At 60.6% G+C, this 20,618-nt stretch overlaps 1 protein-coding gene across 1 annotated transcript in view; it reads right to left on the minus strand.

Moving 5' to 3' along the window:
• Window positions 1-20,109, minus strand: part of CAMK2B (calcium/calmodulin dependent protein kinase II beta) — a 53,427-nt gene extending 33,318 nt beyond the window's left edge. The window contains exons 1-3 of the mRNA XM_049641169.1: window positions 19,883-20,109; window positions 19,642-19,736; window positions 3,872-3,931 (exon numbers count right to left, since the gene is read on the minus strand). Of these exons, the coding sequence (XP_049497126.1) occupies window positions 3,872-3,931; window positions 19,642-19,736; window positions 19,883-19,971 (244 nt within the window). The 5' untranslated portion in view covers window positions 19,972-20,109. The remainder of the gene's footprint in view (window positions 1-3,871; window positions 3,932-19,641; window positions 19,737-19,882) is intronic.
• Between the last annotated feature and the right edge of the window lie 509 nt (window positions 20,110-20,618).

Consider the following 20,618-nt stretch of genomic DNA (forward strand, 5'->3'; position numbering starts at 1 on the left):
GTTCCAATCCTCCCAGGGCCTGGCCAGGCCGTGTCTCCGTGCCAGGAAGCCCGAGCCGGCCGCGGCGGTGCTGACAGGGGCCAAAGCCCAGCACCAAGAGTGGACTCTGGCCCAAGCAGTCGGGGTGTCCAGGCCCCGGGGAGGGGGCCACACGCTGGCTCGGCGGGGGGGGGGGGGGGGGGGGGGCGGCTGCCCTCCATTTCAGGCTCTGTGTCTCCACTCGAGGTCCAGCATCCAGCCTTTTCCCCTCCATCCTCACCATACTCATGAAGCCAGGTCCTCCAGGGCCCATGGCCTCCGCCTGCTGCCTGGGCTCAGTCACCCTTCCCAGGGACTATGGGGAGGCCTCGGGCCTCCACTACGGGGAAGCCCCTGCTGACCTCCCTCCCGCCCACACAGCAGCCCAGGACCCACTCCACCAGCCTGCCCTGCTTCTCTGCAACACACAGCAGAGCCCTGCTCACTGCACCCTCCTCCCCAGACCCTCCTGTGAAAAAGGCGGGGTGAACAAGAGCTCACCTACTCCTGGCGTGGACTCAGCAAGGGGCCTCCTGAGCAGCCGCCTCTGCCCCCCACCACCCCCACTAAGCTCCAAGCGGAGAGAGAGGCCTGGGGGCCCCTGAAGGCAGCGCCCACTGAGGGACATTCCTGGGGTCCTTCTTGTCCTTCCCTGGGGGGGGGGGCCAGGGGTCCATAAAGCTGGGTGGTACTGCCCCCCAGTGCCGCTGAGAGGGGGTCCCGCCTCCTTGCCCGGGAGACACTGGAGGGGCTCCGTGTGGAGTGCAGACTGTGTGCACGTGGACACTCTTTTTTTAAAAACATTTTTAATGTGCAAAAAATATTTTAATGGTTTAGAAAAATCAGACTGACTTGTGACAGAACTAAGTAAAGAGAGAACCGTCACTGAATCCTCTTAAAAACAGCACGTAAACAACACTGAGCAGGGTGCACGGTGACAAGAAAGTTGATGGCATCTAGAAACTGTGCTTGGACACGGAGGGCCGGGGGGATGCACCCAGGATGCTCCCCTCGCTGGGGCCCGGCACCTCCAGACCAGGGGACTCTCAGGGGGTCCTGCCACCCTCCCAGGCAGGCTCTGGACCCCCTCCCTGGACCCCTGTGCTGAGGTGGGAAGGCCCAGCCCAGATGTGTAACATCATGAGCTGCGGGCCCCAGGATCCGGACCCTGGAAACCTATCTCCTCCCCCCTGTCCAGGCAGGGAGCCCTCACAGCGCACTGTCCTCCATGGCCCCCACCTGCCCAGATCAGGGGTGAACCACCCAGCAAAGGAACTCAGTTCTAACCCCAGAAACCAGGCCCGAGGAGAAAGGGTCAATGTGTAGAGGGGAGGCTGTCTCCCTTCAGCCTTCCCCCAGCCTCCCCAAAGCCCCCAGCTCCACAAAGAAGGGCCTCAACACTGCACCTGCTCTCCACCTGACTCATCCCAGGGCCTGCTGGGCACTCCCCACTTTACAGATGGGGAAACTGAGGCTCCTTCCCTCTCCTTCCCTTCCCTGTCGTCCCCACACCCTGGACATGACTACTCCCTGAGTAAGCGGGCACAGGAAGGGGAGCCCCTCTCAGAGCCCCTGCCCTGCACCAGGCTTCCTCTCCCAGGGGCCAGGTGCACTTCTGTCTAGGGTGGGGCTGGGCAGACCCAGGCCAGGGAGCAAGGTGCTCCCCTCACCTCCCCTTGGAAGTCTGTCCCACTATCCCTCAGAGGGCCTCTCCCCAGTCTCAGCCATGCATCTACCTATTCTGGAATATTCCATCTGCACCCCAGTGTCAGCCCTCCATCAGCCTGTTCTGGAATGTTCCAGATGAACCTGTCTCAGCCTTAACTCCCTGTGTTCTGGAATGTTCCCACGGCACCCAGTCTCACCCTGTGTCTTTCTGTTCTGGAATGTTCCCTCTGCACGCATCTCAGCCCAGCCTCCCCAGTTTCTGGAATGTTCTAGCTTAACCTGTCCTGTCTCAGCCCGGCCTCCCCCATGTTCTGGAATGTTCCCTCTGCACCATGGGCTCAGCTCTGACTCCCCCATGTTCTGGAGTGTTCCCTCTGCACAGTTCTGCCCTGTGTTCTGGAAATAAAGCTGCTATGAGGACTTCCGGGACTGATCAGAACTGACCAGGAACAACATGGGGCATCCAGGCAGGGCAGGGCGACATCTTGTGAAGTGTCTCAGAACACCAACCGGAAGAACACCTGGGTCCTCCCTTCTTAAGAGGGGATTCGTGAAAATTGCTCAGAGTGGCGACCTGCCCTCAGCTGGTGCTCAGAGGATGCAGGGGAGGCGCTGGCAAGGAAGGGGTGTGAGTAGAGTTGGCAGGGTGGTGCTATCTACCAGGAGAACGAGGACAGAGGGAGAGAAGTGCCTGGCATCTGGCCCAGGTACACAGAGGACAACAGCTGGGGTGGTGGGAGATCGGGCTGAAGCCCACCACTCGCCCAAACATCCCCTACCCTCTGTCAGTGAGGACTGGGCTGGGGTCCCTGTGGACACCTGCGTCACAATCACTTGACAGGCTGGTGAAAGTCCCCATTCCTGGGCCGCCCCAGGCCCGAATCAGGCTTCCTGGTGGTGGGGCGGGACCCTGCATGCCAGTGGGTCCAACACACTCACCTTGAGAATCTGGAAGTAAAAGCACACAGGCCCAGGCCCAGGGCTGCAGGAGCCCACGGGCACAGGGGCACAGGGTCTGCCCGGGAAGTGGGGGGATTTGCCTCCCCACCCCTCCCACTGGTCCGGGCCGGACCTTGAGAATCTGGAAGTAAAAGCACACGGGCCCAGGCCCAGGGCTGCAGGAGCCCACGGGCACAGGGGCACAGGGGCTGCCCGGGACGTGGGGGGATTTGCCTCCCCACCCCTCCCACTGGTCCGGGCCAGCTGGAGAGACCCAACACCCTGCAGAGCCACAACCAGTGGCGGAGGGCCCCCAGGACCAGCCCTAAGGCCTGGCGAGGCTTCCCAGGGCCTCTTGGGCCTCTACAAGGCTGAGGGCCTGGTCTGGGGATGGTTCCCAAACTGGCTGCCCCTCACCACCTGCTGTTCTTACAGAGTCCTGGGCCCTGTCCTGGAACAACTGAACCAGAATCATGGCAGGAGGGACCCAGGACTCCACCCTGACAAGCTTCTGGGTGTCCCTGAGGTGGCACACCCAGAGTCCCCTCCGTGCCTTCTGGCTGTATCCCAGAGGGAGCTCCAACTCCCTAAAGGGCCAGACTCGGGAAAGGACAGGCAGGTGCACACACATCCCTGCTCCACAGAGCAGTAAGCAGAGGCCACACTCGAGCCACACTGGTGAAGGAGTGGCGATAGAGTGGCCAGCTGACTCCAGGGTCTGCGGCCCCTACAGCCATACCACTCACAGGGGACATGATCTGGGCTTGCAGGGCAAAGGGCGTCCGTTCCCCCAGGCTCCCTGGGCTCTGCGCCCCTGCCGGGATCAACGCCCCAGGTCACAGCACCAGAGACTGGCAGGGGTCGGCAGTGGTTCTCCAGAACCAGACCTTGGACCTCAGGCCAGGACTGTGCCTGCTATGGTCTCAGAGATGTTTGGCTTCCCAATGTTTTTCTTTTTAATCGGGCTGCCTCGTGGCTCTCCTGAAGCCACAGAATGTTCTCACCAGAATCACACACAACTCAGGGTTACAGAGCGAGGGGAGGGGACCTGTCCAGGCAGAGCTCCTGCAAGGGGCTGCCCCGAACCCCCAGAATCTGACGTTTCCGGGGGCCTCAGGGTAGGACACGTCTATAGAGAAGGAAAAGGGGACCTTCTGGTGACTCTGCAAGTCCGATCGTTGGGGGAGGAAGGCTGCTGGCTGGAGGAGTAGAGAGGGGGTTCCCGGCCCCTCAGGGGGCTGCTCACCAATGTTGGAATGCTTCAGAAGGCGGCAGATTCGAGCCTCTCTCTCCAGCTTCTGGTGATCTGGGGACAGAAAGCAACACGGTATAACCTTGTGCCCCAGCAGCCTATGCCCGGCACTGCAGAGACGGCCGGGTGCCGGACACACTCTTGGCGGTGAGGACATGCCACCGCCTTCTGCCCGCAGAGGGGACGTGTCAGGTTGTGCCCCTGTCCCCGCAGGGGTCCTGTGGCAGCGCTGGGGCAGGAAGAGGCTGCCAGGTGTTTCCAGCTCGAGGCTGCGGGCGGAGGTGGGAGCCCCAGGTGGTTCAGGAAGAGAAGTACGGAACTGAGGGCACCAATTTCATCCTTCACTTGTTTGTCCTAATTCCAAACTCTGCGGAGCCTCCACTAAAGTCCAGTGTGCTCTTCAGCGGTGGCCGTGGGGCTGGCGGGGCGACGCTGTCCACCGTTGGGGTCAGCGTGGGCCTCGGCAGGATTTCAGGGACCATCTGGGGCTGCACAGATCCCCAGAACACAGGCCCGGGACTGTGATGGCCAAGGTGTGTTGACGCTGCCATGGAAGCTGAGTCCAGGCCCAGGGGGAGCTCGCCATGGGCAAGAAGCAGCCAGAACGAGCCCCTGGGAGCCCTCCCTGCCCACCCCCCCAACTCACAGCCAGGGCTTCAATTCCAGAGGCTGCCCCTCTAAGGGCTAGGCAGTTCATCAGAAATGTTCTATTTCAGGGCGCCTGGGGTTCAGTCCGTTGAGCATCTGACTCTTGGTTTTGGCTCAGGTCACAATCCCAGGGTGATGTGATCAAACTATGAGTCAGGCTCCACACTGAACGTGGAGCCTGCTTAAGATTCTCTCTCTCTCTCTGCCCCTCTCCCTCAATTGTGCATACTCTCTCTCTAAAATAAAAATAAAGTTAAAAATAAAAATATAAAAGGGCGCCTGGGCAGCTCAGTCGGTTAAGCATCTGACTTCGGCTCAGGTCAGGATCTCGCGGTTCATGGGTTCGAGCCCCACATCGTGCTCTGTGCTGACAGCTCGGAGCCTGGGGCCTGCTTCAGATTCTGTGTCTCCCCCTCTCTCTGCCTCTCCCCTGCCTGCGCCCTGTCTCTCTCTCAAAAATAAACATTAAAAAAATAAAAATAAAATAAAATAGAAAAGAAATGTTCTATTTCAGACAAACAGACGTTACCAGAAAAAATTTTAAAGTTAATGGAGATTTCAATAGCAAAATACTGGAAAAACCCATGTTTCCATTGTCTAGAGAATGCAGCATCAATGTGGCTACAGTCACACAACACACATCAACATGTGCACACCACCCCAACACCAGGCTGAGTGAAAAAGCCACTTATAAAAGAAGACTCACAATGCACTTTTATTCACCGAGGTCAACACGCACAGGTCACTGGGCACACACGTGTGGCCTAACCATCAAGAAAGGCAAGGGGTTTCCAAGTTTAGGATGGCAGCTGTCTCAGTGTGGGACGTGACTGGGGAGGGGGGGCCGGGGGGACCAGGGGTCCTGACCCCCCACTCCAGCCCTGTACATGCTGAGCCCCTCAGAGCAAGGGTCTGGGGAGCACACGACCATGCCAGACAACTGCCTGATTCACCAGGACTCCAGGCAGCACCCGCCTGCAGGGCGCAGTTAACGGGCTAAGTACACAGGGTCCTTGGAGGCAGGAAGGCCGCTGTGCAGGCCTCCTCAGACCTGCCAGGCCCTGGGCCATGCGACAGTGGGGAGCCTGGAGGGGCAGGACAGTCCTGAACACGGACACACCTGCAAACACGCAAGTGTCTTTCCTGAGCGGGACGGTCACGCCCGTAGACAGACACCTCTGGGAACAACTCAGGTCCAGCCGGCCCTCCCCTCTCTCAGCACTCAAGCCTCCAGAGATGCTAACACTGCCCTGCCCTGCCCACCTGGCACCCACCTGCCCGGCCGGGCGCCCAGCCCTGGGGCGACGCTGGCGGAACCACAGGGACAGACCCTGCCCCCCACTCCCTCCCTCATGTCCACACCCAGCGAGCCCTGGCGGGAGCTGAGCACCTACCCACAGACAGTGGGCACTGGAAGCAGTCCAGGCATCACCACTGGGGGGATGAATCAAACATGCTTGTAACAGAACGCACGCAGCATGGATTCCACTCCCCAGTCTGTGTGCGGCTCAAAATGAGGCAGCGATAACAGAACTCGGGCTGGGGCTCCCTGGACCTGAGGCCCACCTCTGGAGGGCAGCGGGGAAGGGGCTGTGGCCACAGCCAGGAGCTCGCTCCCCCTCAGGCCAGTGGGAGGGCTGACGGGGGCTGGGGGTGCATCATGGCTTTGTGTTGTCTTTCATAGGGTTTTCTTTTTCTTTTTTTTATTTTGTTTTTTTACATTTATTTATTTATTTTTGAGAGACAGAGAGACAGAGCACAAGTGAGGAGGGGCAGAGAGAGAAGGTGACAGAATCTAAAACAGGCTACAGGCAGGCTCTGAGCTGTCAGCACAGAGCCCGACGCGGGGCTCGAACTCACAAACTGTGAGATCATGACCTGAGCCAAAGTTGGACGCTCAACTAACTGAGCCACCCAGGCGCCTCTCTTTTTCTTTTTTTTAAGTGTATTTTATTTTGAGAAAAACAGAGCATGAGTGAGGGAGGGGGACACAGCGAGGGAGAAAGAGTCCCAAGCCGGCTCCACACTGTCAGCAGAGCCTGACATAGGGCTTGAACTCATGAATGTGAGATCATGACCTAAGCCGAAACCAAGAGTTGGACGCTTAACCGACTGTGCCCCCAGATGCCCCTATAGGATTTTCTCTTAAGTTACTATGCTGAACATTTTTCAACCCTAGAGAAAAGCTGCAAACAGTGAAGTCCTCAGAAAATGCACATTTGTATGATTGGTCTTTCCGTGTGCACACGCTTACTTTTTCTGAGGGTTTGACAGAAGCCACACTAGGCATCCTTTTACCAGGGGACACAAGGTGTGCACGGTGTGTGTGTAAGAGCAAGGACGTCGTGCTGCATAATCTCGGCGCACGCACCCCGTGCACACCCCATGCAGCAGGTCGAACACCGGTGCAGACCTCGAATCTAACCTACAGTCCACATCCTGGTTTTCCAACTGTCCCAGTAATGTTTGAGCTAACCTCACCCCCCAAATGTGGATGCAGCTCAGAAGCCAGTCCACGTGTGGGTGGGCCAGAGCAAAGCTCGGGGCAGGGAGAGCTCAGGAGGGTTAGGGTGGTGGGAGCTGGGGCAGTTCCCTCTGGAAAAAAATGCCAGATTTGGGTCAGACATAAAAATCAGGAGGAAAATGCAGGTGGGAACCCACCTGTGGGAAGTAGGTAACTCAGAGGCTGCATTTCATTACTGAAAGCTGTCTCCAAGGGCACAGCTCCATCCACAAGATGGACTGGCTCCTGGGCGCATCTGGGCAGATAAATTATTCGTGTGGCCAGGAGAGGAAGCTTGCCTGCCCGGGCCCACATGCCAGTGGTCCACCCCATGGCCACAGCAGGTGTCCGACCCTCCTGGCTGGCCCCCTTCAGGATCAGGTCAGCAACACGGGGCCAGGAGAGGCCTGATGCCACGCCAGTGACAACACGCGATGCAGGAGAGCCCCAGTGCGCATGCCACATCCAGTCAGTAACAGCACGGCCCCCCAGGAGGCAGAATTACGGGCTTATAGTCTCCCCGACGTCGACAACAATCTTGTTACTTTCATAATTAGGCAAAATATTGTTTTTTGTTTGTTTGTTTGTTTATTTATTTTTGAGACAATGCGAGCGACAGAGTGCAAGCAGGGGAGGAGCAGACAGAGGGAGACACAGAATCCAAAGCAGGCTCCAGGCTCTGAGCTGTCAGCCCAGAGCGCAACGCGGGGCTCGAACTCACGAACCATGAGATCATGACCTGAGCTGAAGCTGGATGCTTAACCGACTGAGCCACTCAGGTGCCCCAAAATATTGTTTTTATAAAAGGGTTTGATCCTGTTTCCAACAGGCACAAAGCCACTAATGCAACGAGGGCACATCGTGAAAACCGGCCATGGGGACACCCACCCTGAAGTGAATGGACCGTCCAGGACAGGCAGGCAGCCGTGGGAGAAAAGCCAACCTCCTAACCCTGCCCACGGCCTTTGATTTCTTCCCACAATGTTGGGAAAGTTGTTTCTTACCTTCCAGATGAATGTCCTAAACCCCATCTTGCACATAGGGACGTGAGTCAAATTTAAGCCAGTCGGGTTCACCAGAAGCCCGGCCGGCTCTAAACCGTCAGCTGGAGCCTTGAAGGACACCTGCAGGCCATCCCTCCTGCAGGCAGCAGGATGTGGGATGGGCCAGCCACCCTGAACCAGCCCTGAGATGCCCTGCCCAGGGCCCTGCCCCGCTCCTGACCATGCTCACCGCAAGGACTTCCTGGCCAGGCAGACAGCAAGCTACCCCAGGAGGGGCTCACTAGGCACCGGCCAGGGCTGTGGGGCCTGAAGCATCTGAGTGACCAGGCGAGCCTTGAGACCAGGCACAAAGCTCGACAGGGTCCCCCCAGGGCTGTGGCCAGGTGTCCTGAGTGTCCAGGGCACCCAGAGTTGCCCTGAGGCCTAGCACCTGCTGCTTGGAGCCCCACTGCCTCGGCCACAGAGGTTAGCATTTTGTTATGGAATGACAGCACATGTCATAGAACAAACACAGTACCCATTGTGCAGCTTGTGGGTTGAGAGAACCCCAGGAATCTGCCCCACTGACACCCCACACGTGCGGCCCCCTCTCTCCAGTCTTCCATGTCAGACTCGCCTGCATCAACTCCACGCATGCACCTCCAGGAACTGCACTTTGAGGTCATGTTCCAGGGGAGGGTCTGGGGGTGACTTCTAAACAGGATGGGGACAGAAGGGGGAGCATGGAGTGAGGGAATAGGCCAAGCACCCCCAGCTTCTGGGAACCCCAGTCCCTCTGCCCTTTTCCCACCTGAGGACCCGAGGCCAGCTCTGACTGCATCCTGGGGACACACACAGCTCCCGGGTCACAGGGAGCAGGTGCAGCAGTGCCGTGAGCCCTGGGGACAGAGGAGGCCCTGATGCCGCGTGCGAGAGTCTGGAGGGGGACCCCACACCAGAGGGAGGTTCTGGAGGAATGTGCGTTCGTGGGGCAAGATGCGATTCTCACAGCTTCTGACGCAGAACCCTGCAGGGGACTCCTGGGCTCAGCCGTCTCACCTTGTAAATGCTCCCACGTCCTACGCGGAGACAAGCCCAAGTGCGTGCGGGCCAGTCCTGGAGCGTTTGCTCCCGTGAGGAGAGCACTGGGCCGCGCTGGCAGAGGAGGAGCACCCCAGCGATGAAGCACAGCGTTCCTTCATGTCCGCGGGAGAGCGCGTCACACAGAGCAAAGCCAAACTGACACACTGGGCAGTCGTCCCCTGCTGCCGGCTGCCCGAAATCCAACGACACGGATGCCAGCCCCCTGGCTGATTCCACCGCACCCTGTGTGCCAGGCCCGTGCTGCCCCCGTGGTGCCCCCGAGCTGGGGGCTGGGGGCCAGGAAGGGGGGTGCTGCAGCAGAGCCCTGCACACCCCACGCGGGGACAGCAGATCCCAGACCCCAGCAGCCCCCAGGAGCGAGGAAGAGGCAGGGGCTGCTCAGGGCAGTCACTGGGCCCTGCTGGAGACCCACCACCATGAGGGAGATGGACAGGGGCCCCAGGGGCAAGAAGAGACAGGTGCCTGCCACACAGCCACACTCGGGCACTGCCTGTGCCACATACACGACAGGCCTTCACCGTTTCACAACAGCACCCCGAGGAATGGCAGTGGGGGACGGAAGCCAGCTCCCCACCCACCACACTGCCCTGGCCATGGCACACACGAAGGACCCCAAGTGGGGAGTCCCCATGACAGGGTCCCCCAGGAGGGATCTCCCCAGGTGGGGTCTTCTCCCCCAGGCGGGGTCCCCCCTAGGTGGGGGCACCCCAAGCTGAGTCAGGAGGCTGAGGGCAGTGGGAGGGTGCTCCCAAAGTGGGAGAGGACATTCGTGGGCCCCGCAGTGTGAGCGGCAGTCAGGGTCCAGGAAACAGGTGCACAGAGACACTCAGTGTCCCCAAGGCCAGGACTCGACTCCAGGCTGGGGGCTCCTCAAGGCCCCCTCAGGGACGCAGCCCCCCCAGCCCTGACACCATCCACCATACTTCCCACCCCCGCCCCATCCCCACCTGCTCCCTGGCTGTGGGTGACTCAGAGCAGAGATGGGGGCGCAAGGAGAAGGAGGACAGGAGGGACGTGGGTGGGCGCCTGGCCCCTTGCCAGCTGCCAGGAGCAGCAGCAGAGCTGTGGCGGGCAGAAGGACACCCTCGAGGCAGTGGAGCGGGTGGAGGAGGGATGGAGGGGGAAACGGGCCCACCTGGTGGGAGGAGCTGCCAGCAGCCTCCCCAGGCTTGGCCCGGGACTGGACGGATGAGGCCACCTCTTGGGAAGTAGGGAACAGCTGCCAGTTGTACTGGATGGAACATGAAATCTCACAGGGAAAGTCCACACAGCCCGGCAGGCAGCGGGGGCTCAGAGGGCGGCCGCTGGACCCCCAAGGACTCCTGGGACAGGACAGGCAGGCTGTGTTCACTGGGGAGCCCCGCCAGCACAGGGGTCCATTGGCCTCCTTGGCCCCCCTCCCCCCCCCCCGGAGGATGGCCTGGGGATGCAGGGACAGCAGGGCCAGGAGGCTGGGACACGTCTGGCTGAGGTCATAGGCCACGGCAGCTGCTGCCCAGGATGCCCCACCAAATCCAGCAGCTCCTGGACAGAGCTTGTGGGGATCTGTGTCAAGGTCAGGCCCCTGCCTCAGGGTCACCATCCACTTCTGCATGGACACAGGAAGGTCCACCGAGGTCCCAGGAAAGGAAAATGGCCCGCCCTTGGGCTGTAGAGTGTGGGAGTGTGTGTGTGGTCTGGCCCCAGAGGGAGACACGGAACAGTGCTGGGTGGGCCACACACAGCGGTGGGCAAAGTCATGGGGCTGCCTTGTTGTTGGCTGGGGGCCATGCACCAGCCAGAGACAGAGCCCCTGGGAGGATGCCGGGTGCTGACCACCTCAGGTGACTTGGGGGGAGCCACAGCCTTTGGTGGGGGGGGAGCAGCTCCCTGGTCGCACCCTGCACCCAGCCTGGGACTCCGCAGGGCCTGGGGCTGCTCAGGCTTCTGCTCCCTCCAGAGCAAACCAGCAATGAACCCAGACCAGTATCACCAAGCTGGGGGACTGCCTGTGTGCCAGCTTCTGGTGGCCACGGGGATGCTGGACCTGGGGTCCTGAACCAGGCCAGGCCTCGCTCTGAGCCCATTTCCTACGTGTGAAAAGGGTGGGGAGGTCCCAAGAGAGGCCTCGACAGAGAGGAGACCCCAGCCCACAGCCCCCACTTCCACCCCTCCCCCATCGTGCCCTGCAGAGCTGGGCACCTGGGCTGTTTTTCCCACTTCCCTCCTCCCGTCCCACCAAAGGAGACATCCTGGCAGGTGTCCCCATTCTCCTAGCCAGTGGCTTCTGTTCTTGGGAGGCAGGAAGAATGTGTGCCCCAGGGGACTGGCTGCACTAGGCCCTGGGACACCTTTGGGAGGCTCCTCCCCTTCACTGCCACCCATCTCCACACCTGTACTATCACACCTCAACAGGGAGCTTTCTAGAACCTCAGGAGGCCCACGGATACCCACATCACACATCACTCTGCACACAGGCCAAACAGTGTTCCAAACATCAACCCTGGAACTCTCATGTCCTAAGTTCTCAAGGTCCCACGCACCGCGGCCAGGGAAACTGGCCCGGCAACCCAGTGGCTCTGAGCCTCTGTCCTGGGCATTCACACCTCCAGAGTCCCTGGGAGGGCTGGGTGGCCTGGGGAAGGACGTGTCATGGAATATGGGTGAGTTCTGAGCACCTGCTGACACTGGTGTCTCCAACCTCGGCCTCGTCCCGGGAACAACATCCCATCGGCTGTTGGGAGGACACTGCTTTCCGGAAGGATTCAAAGTCGGGGCTTCCACAGCTTGGGCCTGCTGACGGGACTCATGGGGCTGGGACACATGAACAAGGCAGCCAAACCCAAGAGGCCTCGCAGGGTCCTGCTGGTCCCCCCCAGATTAGCACCTGCTGTCTGCTCTGCACAGACCCCTGACTCTGCCGGGGGCTTCCCACAAGGTAGGGCTGCTACAGTTGCCCCAACTTTCAGATGGGGTGTGGGGCACAGGGAGGCTGGGGGTGCGGCTGGGCTACACAGGGTGGGGGGCTGGAGCCTGAGCCCGAGTGGGGGCAGCAGCAGCAGAGGGCCCCCCACCTCGTGGTGTTTCCCGTGAGTGACAGAGATGAAGAAAGCTCCCATCGCAGACTTCTGTGCGTGTTTTGTTTTAAAACGGCAACTGGGCACCCAGCAATTAGTGTGCCAACATCAGGCAGCTGCCCCACCCCGCCAGGGCGTCCTCGCCATCCTGCAGCTGCCATGGGGACAAAGATAAGCCACCGGGCCCCACCCACACGGCAGCACTAAGGCCTCTGAGCTGTTTGCAGGCCACGTGGGTCCGTGTGGCAGCTGGGCCCCCAGAGCCCACCCTCCCGGCCTTCGGCTGACCCCCTGATGCACAGAGGCCTTCCTCACTCCTTCCTCAGGCTGGGGGCCACCACCCAACAGGAGCTGCAGCCCAGCTGTGCAGCAAGGCCAGAAACTGAGGCCCCAATGTCCAATGTCACCTAGCTGTGGGCTTCCTGCCCCCCCTGCTCCCAGGTGAGGTCCCCCCGCCCCACGGCCACTGCCCCAGGCAGGCCAGGCATGGTGCCCTCCTACCCCCTGCCAGAGAGCAATTATTCACTTAGAAGTTGACCATGTCCCACAGCGGGGACCAGGGACACCCCGTCTCCTGTCACTGCGAAGCCTGCCTCCCACAGCCCAGGCCGCTCACACTGTTCCCAAGTGTGCCCCACGTGCCTGGGTGACATGCAATGTCCCCCCTGGGCTCTGAGCCGCTGTAATATAGGCTGCCGTCTGCCTGACCGTCCAGGGTCAGCATCCTGTTTGCTTATGCCCATGACCCTCGGGCAGGGCCCTCACCCTCACCAGTAGTGACTTTCCTTGGAATCCTCAGTTTCAGTGACCATGAAATGGGTCACTGTCAACTTCCAGAACAGTAGGGCATGGTGACATAGGAGCTCCCCAGTGACCACCTCCTTTCCTGCTTCCTTCCACAGCCTGGGAGACCGCAGGTGCTATTGGGCAGGGTCTCATCACAGCCCACCCCCAACAGCACCTGTGATGCTTCCTGGGCACCACCCCGGGGACATGCTCTCGACAGTGAACAGAGGCCGAGTGCCTTCCACACTTGGGCACGGCCCCAAACGCTGCACAGCTCGCCTGCCACCGTCCTGCTCAAAGGCGAGGCCCAAACTCTGCAAGGCCTCTGAGACCCGCTGAGCCGGAGGGTTGGGGCCAGAAGGCTGCGGCCACACTGGCCAGAAAAGGCCTTTCTGACCCTGAACCCACCTCCAGGGGGCTCTTGGTGCATGTGGGGCGGGCAGGATGGAGGGGAGGACCCCTTCAGATTTGGGGAGCCGCAGACAGGCCTACAGCTCCTCCCTATAACCCCGGCCAGCCTCCTCACCCTCTCCCAACCCTCCATAACCCAAGGAGGGTGAGCCCTGCGACTGCCTGACACCACTCAGGCCTCAGGTCAGCAGGTCCCAAAGCCCCTGGGATGGACTCAGCTTTCACAAAGGCAGCCACACCCCAGAATCACTGAACCCCAGAACGAGCAGGAGGACCAGGCTCTCCACCTCATCACCTGCAAGGCGCCCAGAATGGGCCAGGGTGTCCAAAAGGACTCCCACTGGCACAGCCTGGCCTCTACACCTTGTCTGCTCCTGCCCTGGACCCTTCTACCTCCTTCCCGCCCCCATTTTTCCAAAACTCTGACTTCACCTACTCAGTTGATGAATTAATCACAAAGACCTATTCTTTCAACAGCTCTGTTTAGTATTGCCTGATGAATCAGAGAATGTCCAGTTAAATTTGAATCTCAGATAACCAACAAGAATTTTTTAGCACAAGTACGTCCCAAATTCAGATAAACAACAAATAATTTCCTAGTGCAAGCCCCATTCAGCTTGGGCTGAGTTTGTATTCAGTTTTTCATGGTCTATTTGAAATTCAAATTTACCTGCTAAATCTGGCAACCCCGCCTGTCCCCTCTCCTCCTCTGACTGGGGAATGAGGGTCCCCTGGCCCCAGGTCCTCTTGCTACTCCCCCCTCACTTGCACAGGGGGCCCCCAATTCCGCATTAACCCAAGTCCCTGCAACAGAACTTCAGGAGATGGGGCTGTGGAGGGGGAGGGCCCAGAGGAGAGCTCCTCCTTCCCACCCACCCTCCAAATCCCTGGGGCGACCCTCTGCAGCGCAGGGTCCCTGGGGAATCCCCACGTGAGGGCAGAATTGGCTAAAAGTTGGTTGGGAGTCTGGGACATACTTACTCTAAAAAAAATCACTGTGTATCTGCAATTGAGACCTGCTTAGACTGTGAGACCCGAGCTCAGCCCCTGGCCGGGGAGGAGCCTGCGGACCGGGGCTGAGTGGAGCAGAGGGGGTTCCCGAGGGAGTGCTGGGTCAAGAGGCCTGAGCTGAGGGAGGAGGCGAGAAAGCTGTTCCCGGAGCCGGGAAGGGGAGGGGAGAGGATAGGGGAGCAGAAGGGAGGGGAGGGGTAGAGCCTGACAGAAGGTGGTTTGAAAGGAGGGAGGGGGGGCCTGGACGAGGGGAGGGGAGGAAAAGGGAGGGAGGAGAGGGTAAGGGAGCTTGGGAAGGGAAAGGGAGGGAGGGGCTCCGGCCGCGCATGCTCAGTGGCCCCTGCAATGCGGCGCCCGCGCCCGCGTCCTGCGTTAACCCAGTTCCACCGAGTCTCGCCGCCTGTGGGTCAGGGGGCCCGGGGGACCAGGAAAGGCTAAGGCAGAAAAGCCACGTTTCCGCGCCGCCCCCCGCTGTGCAGAGTGGCCAGGCGCCGGTCAGGTTTCCTGGGGCGGGGGGAGCCGGGCTCAGCTCTTCCCCCATCACACCTTCCCGTAGGGGTGCCCCCAAGGCACAGAGGCCACACAGGCCCTAGGGAGAAGGTAGTCCCAGGGGACCCAGGCAGGGAGCTGGGGGGGGGGCGGGGCATCAGCTTGGGGATGGGAGGCCCAGAGGTGAGCCCTGATCACCTCGGTCCCCTCACCTGTTAGGTCAGCCCCCCACTATGAGGTGAACCCCACCTGTGAGTCCCACCTGTTAGCTCCTCCCCTGAAGTCGGCCCCACCTGTGACGCCAGCCCCCACCTGTGAGGTCAACCATCGGCCCTCCCAGCTGGGTGAAATATGAAGCTGCCAGTGCCCCAGGCTCTGCTCATCACAACTGTGTGTTACTGAGCAAGTCTCTGCTTCTATGGGACTTGGTTTCCTCATCTGTGGAACGGGGTGCCCACCCCCAACCTCAGGGGATGTGGAAGGTCACTGCCGAGCCACGTGAAGACTCACTACTGCTGAAGGTCAGGGAGTAACAGCTGCCTGGGCCCCAGTCCTTGCAGGGTCGTTCCTCCCCCACGTGGAGCCCCTGCCCGGGGTCACTGCTGGACACCTGCTCCAGGGGGGCTCAGGGCTCAGGCCCACATGGTGCTGGCAGTGAGTTGGGGGGAGGGCCCACAAGACAGGTTTTGAGGCTTGTGTGCCCTATGATCTCACCCCAGCCAATTCACTTCCCTCTAACTGCTTTTGTTAACCGTCCTGTAACTGCGGGCTCAGCGCGTTCGGACCCTCCAAAATCACGTACGTAACTTGGGTCTTTGGCACCAGCTGGGTGTCATGCCCAGCGACCCGGCGAATCTGGGCATTGTCAGTTCCCGGACAAGGGCCGCTTCTGTGCCCAGGGCCTGCGCTCCTCCTGGCCGCTGCGTGTGGCCGGCTGCTTTGCTATCATCAGGAGCCTCGGAGGACCGCGGCTGCTCCAGCGGGAGATGGAGCCCCCCCACACTGCACTACACTTGAGCAACAGCGGAAGGAAGGTGGGGGGCGAGGCCTCTGGGTCCAGTCTCCCACCCCCTCCTCCCCGCCATGGGCCCCCCGCCCTGTCCCTTCCTCCCACAAGGACAACAGCTGGGCACACATTTCTGCCGTGGTCTTCCTAGCAATGGAGCTGGCCACCTAGCAGGGTGGGGGCCCTGGCTCAGGACATTTTCTGTGACCTTGTGACCCTGGGGGGCACAACCACAGAGTGACAGCCAGGCCTTGCCCTGCCCCCACCTCCCGACCACCCTTCGGCTTTGCCTTAGAAACACTGCAACTCGGACGTCCCAAAGGCTCAGGTGTTCTGCAAGTCTGGACTGACCAGGGGCCTCCCATGCAGACCCAACACGTCAGCAAATGCCCTAGACACTCCCCACCCCAGTCCCCACCCAGCCTCACACCCAGGGGACTACCTGCCCCCAGCATAGACTGTACATGTGCCTCTTCAAATTCGCCCACCGAAAGCACATGTTCCTTCCACCAGAAGCCTTTCTGGAGTGCTCACCACCCGCCAGGCCCTGGTAGGGACACAGTACTGAACGAAGTCCCTGCCCACAGGGCCTGGAAGTCTCGTGAGAAAGACAGCTGTGGCATAAAAAGCAGGGTACCTGGGTCCTGGACTCCACTGGAGAAAATGTCATCAACAAGAGTTAAGCAGATAGAAGTTCAGGAAAAGCATTTCCAGAGAGAGCACACATGCAAAGGCCCAGGGGTACCTGGAAACACTGAAAGCAGCCAAGGGCTGGAGGAAAGCTCTGGGGAGGGAGGGAGAAGACAGGGCCAGACGGCAGTGTCAGGCCAGGTGAGAACTTCAGGCTTTCTGGAAGCCGGCCCCAGGAGCTTCACAGAGGCAGCAGAGAGGTGCAGGGAATAAACTAGCCACAAGTGCCCTCCAGGAGTGGGGAAATGCCCACAGGCTTGGGGGTTTCCAGGGCAGCTTTGTGGGGCCCTGGGGCCTGCAGGCTGGGTGGGCAGAACTTTGACCCAGAGCGGGGCTAGGCAGAGAGGGGAGGTCTGTGCCCACAAGCTCCTTCCAAGTACCTTATGTCCAGCCAGGAGCAAGCACACACTGGTTTCATCCCTGTTTTATGGCTGGGGAAACTGAGGTATAGGGTGGGCATGTGCTGCCAAGCCCAAGCCCATCGCTGCCCCACACAGGGCGCAGACCTTGTCCCCTCACCCCTCCCACTGCCCCTCAGCTAGGAAAGCCAGGAGGGGCTGGGGAGGATCCGAGGGTGCCGAGACCCCGGTACCCGGGAGGCAGCCACTTGTCTGCAGACTCCTTTTGTGCCAGAAGAATGTGCTGAACACCATGTGCAAAGTGACAGGCCGTCTGGGACGTGCTGCGAGGTGGGGGTGTGGGGCTACAGATGGAGCTGAGAGCTGACAAATGCTGAAGTTGGGGGATCATTCTGTCACTTTCTCTAGATTTGGGGACGTTTGAAATTTTCCATAATAAAGAGTTAAACAGGAAAAAAAAATTGCCCAAGACCTCCACGGTACCGGGCGACACAGAGTAACAAGGCCCCCCTTCCTGCCAGAGAGTGGTTGTGAGGGAAGACAGGACGGGTGAAGGCCAGCCGCTCCAATTCCCGACGGCCCTGCCTCCCGCTGCCTGTCCCCAGCAGCGCGCAGCGAGGACACTGGCCCGGCGCAGGGCACCAGCACCAGGCCGGTGCTCGGCTCCACGGCCGCACCGGACACAGAGGCAGAAAAGCAGCTGTCGGTCAGGAAGGGGCCAGCAGGCTCACTGCAGCAGGGGCAGAAGAATGAGCAGTGGTGCTTGCCCAACACATGCTGGATTTCAGGGTTCTGCCGGTCCTGACCCTCTCTGCATGTAGAGCACTTTGCAGGTATAAACCGCAGGTGGGGAGGGTGGGGTGGGTGGGGTGCTTGGGGAGCTCAGTCGGTTAAGTGTAGACTTCAGCTCAGGTCATGATTTCCTGGCTCGTGAGTTCAAGCCCCACATCGGGCTCTGTGATGACAGCTCAGAGCCTAGAGCCTGCTTCAAGTTCTGTGTCTCCCTCTCTGTCTGCCCCTCCCCACTCACGCATGCGCTCTTTTGTTCTCTCAAAAATAAAATACAACATTAAAAAATAAACACACAAACCAGGGAGTGTGAAGGTACTTTAGAGGAGCTGTGTGATTCCATAGAAATATACCCACGTGCTTTTCTGCTTGAGCCTCACAAACTCCTATTCATCCCTCGAGACCCTCCCCTGTGCCCGCACCCAACACAGGCAGTTGTAGTGGCTTCTGTGGATGTGTCTGCTCAGGGCCAGGCACGTGGGAGGGGCTGAGTAAACCTGATGGATAAGTGAGGGTCTCTCTCACTAGTCTGGGGGACATCTGAGGGTGGGCTCTCTCCTCCCATCGTGAGCTAGAACAAGCCTGTGTTCCACCTTAGAGACTCCACACATGCAGACATATCCCCCAAAACATAGTTAAAGCCGGCACCCCACCAGCACCCCCACCCAGCGTCGGGGAACACAGTAGTAACCGCGTTTAGGAGGCACTCGCAGTGCTGTCTTTAGCATTACCATTACCGCCATGGTCCAAACATGGGGGCTGAGCTGTGCAAGCACGCATGCCCCAGGGCTGCCCTGGCCCCCAGGCCTCATGGAGTCACCCCCTCCGGGCCCCCTCGCCACGGCCAGGCCCACGGGAGGCAGTCCCCCAAGCAGCTCCCCAAGGGGCCTCACCATCAAGGGATGGTCGGGACCTTGTGTTTCTGGATCCGCCCAGAGCTTCCCCACGCAGTGCTCAGACCCCAAAACAGGCAGCAAACACGGAGGACGTGGGACTGACCCCGGCTGGGTGCCCCAGGCCCCTCACCATGAGCAGGGACAGGAGTGCCCGCCCCTGGAAACTCTCGGGCCCGAAGGCCTGGTACACAGCACAGCAAGTACACAACGTCTACACACAGCTCAAAATATGGCACCGGGTCACCCGCTCGCCCCACTGGACTGTCCACCGCAGAGCCCATGGACTGAGGCAGCTCTCAGCCCCAGTTCCAGTAGGAACTCAGGCCAGCACTGAGTACGCTCAGTGCCCCTCTGGTCAGAGAAGGAGTCTGTGTCTGGACACTAACTGGAGGTCCCCTGGGAGGCCAGAGAGCACCCCAGGGGCCTCACTTGACTCTCTCTCCACCCAGGTGTCACCCGGCCTCCATCTGTCTGGCCCTGGGGTCAGAGGACCCAGGGGACCCCCATGCTGCCACCTCAACAAAGGTGCTTCGGGGGTCCTGCCCAGATCCCAGCTCCTCGCTCCCTTTGGGGCTATCTTTGAGTCATCTGCCCGTGTGCTACTCCACGACTTGGACCTCAAAAGAGCAGGATTCTGTGTGCCCACAACGGGCCGCCACCCAGCAAGGGCTTGGGGTGTGCAGCGTGGGTGGGATGAGGCCACGTGCCGGGGCCAGCTGCAACCCAGCACGACTCCCCGCTGCAGGCCCAGAGCACAGCCCTGCCCAGTGCAGGCGGACGGCCCCCTGGTGCAGACAACCTGGAGGGATCGTGCTGGCAGCCAGGTCACTACAAGTCTTCAGGCCACCGAGGGCTCCCACCTCTAGCCCTCCCTGAGCCCCCAGACCAGGGTCAAGGTGGGATCCGGCGTGAGGGTACGGGTCCCTCTCTCCGCCCTCCCGGGCGGGAGGCACCACTTCATCTGGCCGAGTTCTGTGCCTGCGTGGGCCCGGCCCATGCCAGTACAGCCCATGCCTACACGGCCCACGCCTACCTCTGGCTGACAGCTTCTTGGTGTTGATGATCTTTGCTGCGTACTCATGACCAGTGCAGAGCTTGACACAGCGCCGGACCACAGAGAAAGCCCCCCTGCAGAGAAAACGGGGGACACAGGCAGGAGAGATGATTAATCTCCCTGTGAGCACCCTGCACCCAAACCACAAAGCCCTGCCTGGGCAGACGTCCATTTGAGGAAGAGACACCAAATGGGTCTGCCCTCTTTCCTTGGCGCCAACCTGACAGGGACCCTTTCCCTGGCCTGGGGGTCACCCCGGTGTCCTTCAGGGTCAGCTGGGCTGAGGGCCTGCCTGGGGCCTCCTAGCATGCGCCCTCAGGCCCTTGGCACCAGACCGGGGGGCCCAGTGAGTACTCCCCAGAGCAACCAACTGGCCCCCCTCCAGGCAGTACAGCCAGCACGGGACTCATCGAAGGTTTCAGAGAGAAGGAGGAGCATCGTGTCACTGAGCCGCACGGCCGGAGGACAGGGCCCGTCCCTGGTCCTCCACCTCCACCAGGCCTGTTACACAGAGCAGGAGGGGGCCCAGCGTCAGGGCTGAGGGCCAGAAACCTGAGAGAGCCGGTTACCACTGCGATGCCATCTTGAGAGGCCTGAGGACCAGCCACAGACACTGCCCCTGAGAGGAGGCGGGTCTGCCAGAGAGCAGAGAGCCGGCCTGGGTCCCGTTAGAAGGTCCAGTTTTCTAAGAACACTAGACCAGGCCCATGAGCCGGGGCCAAGGAGCCGGAACAGGAAACGACCCGGGCAGTGTCTCAGGCCAGGTGTGTGGCCACTGGGGACGGGCGGGCGCACCCCTCCACTGTCCTCCCCACGAGGCCCGTCAGGCGTGGGACCCCCAGGCCTATGCAGCCAGATAAATCCACGGCCACCAAGCCCCGGGTTCTGGGTGATGCCAAGGCAGTGTATTAACGAGAGAACACCCTTGCTACACAACAGTCCCCGCATCTATGGCT

Source organism: Panthera uncia, chromosome A2, assembly GCF_023721935.1.
Source record: "Panthera uncia isolate 11264 chromosome A2, Puncia_PCG_1.0, whole genome shotgun sequence".
NCBI lineage: Eukaryota > Metazoa > Chordata > Mammalia > Carnivora > Felidae > Panthera > Panthera uncia.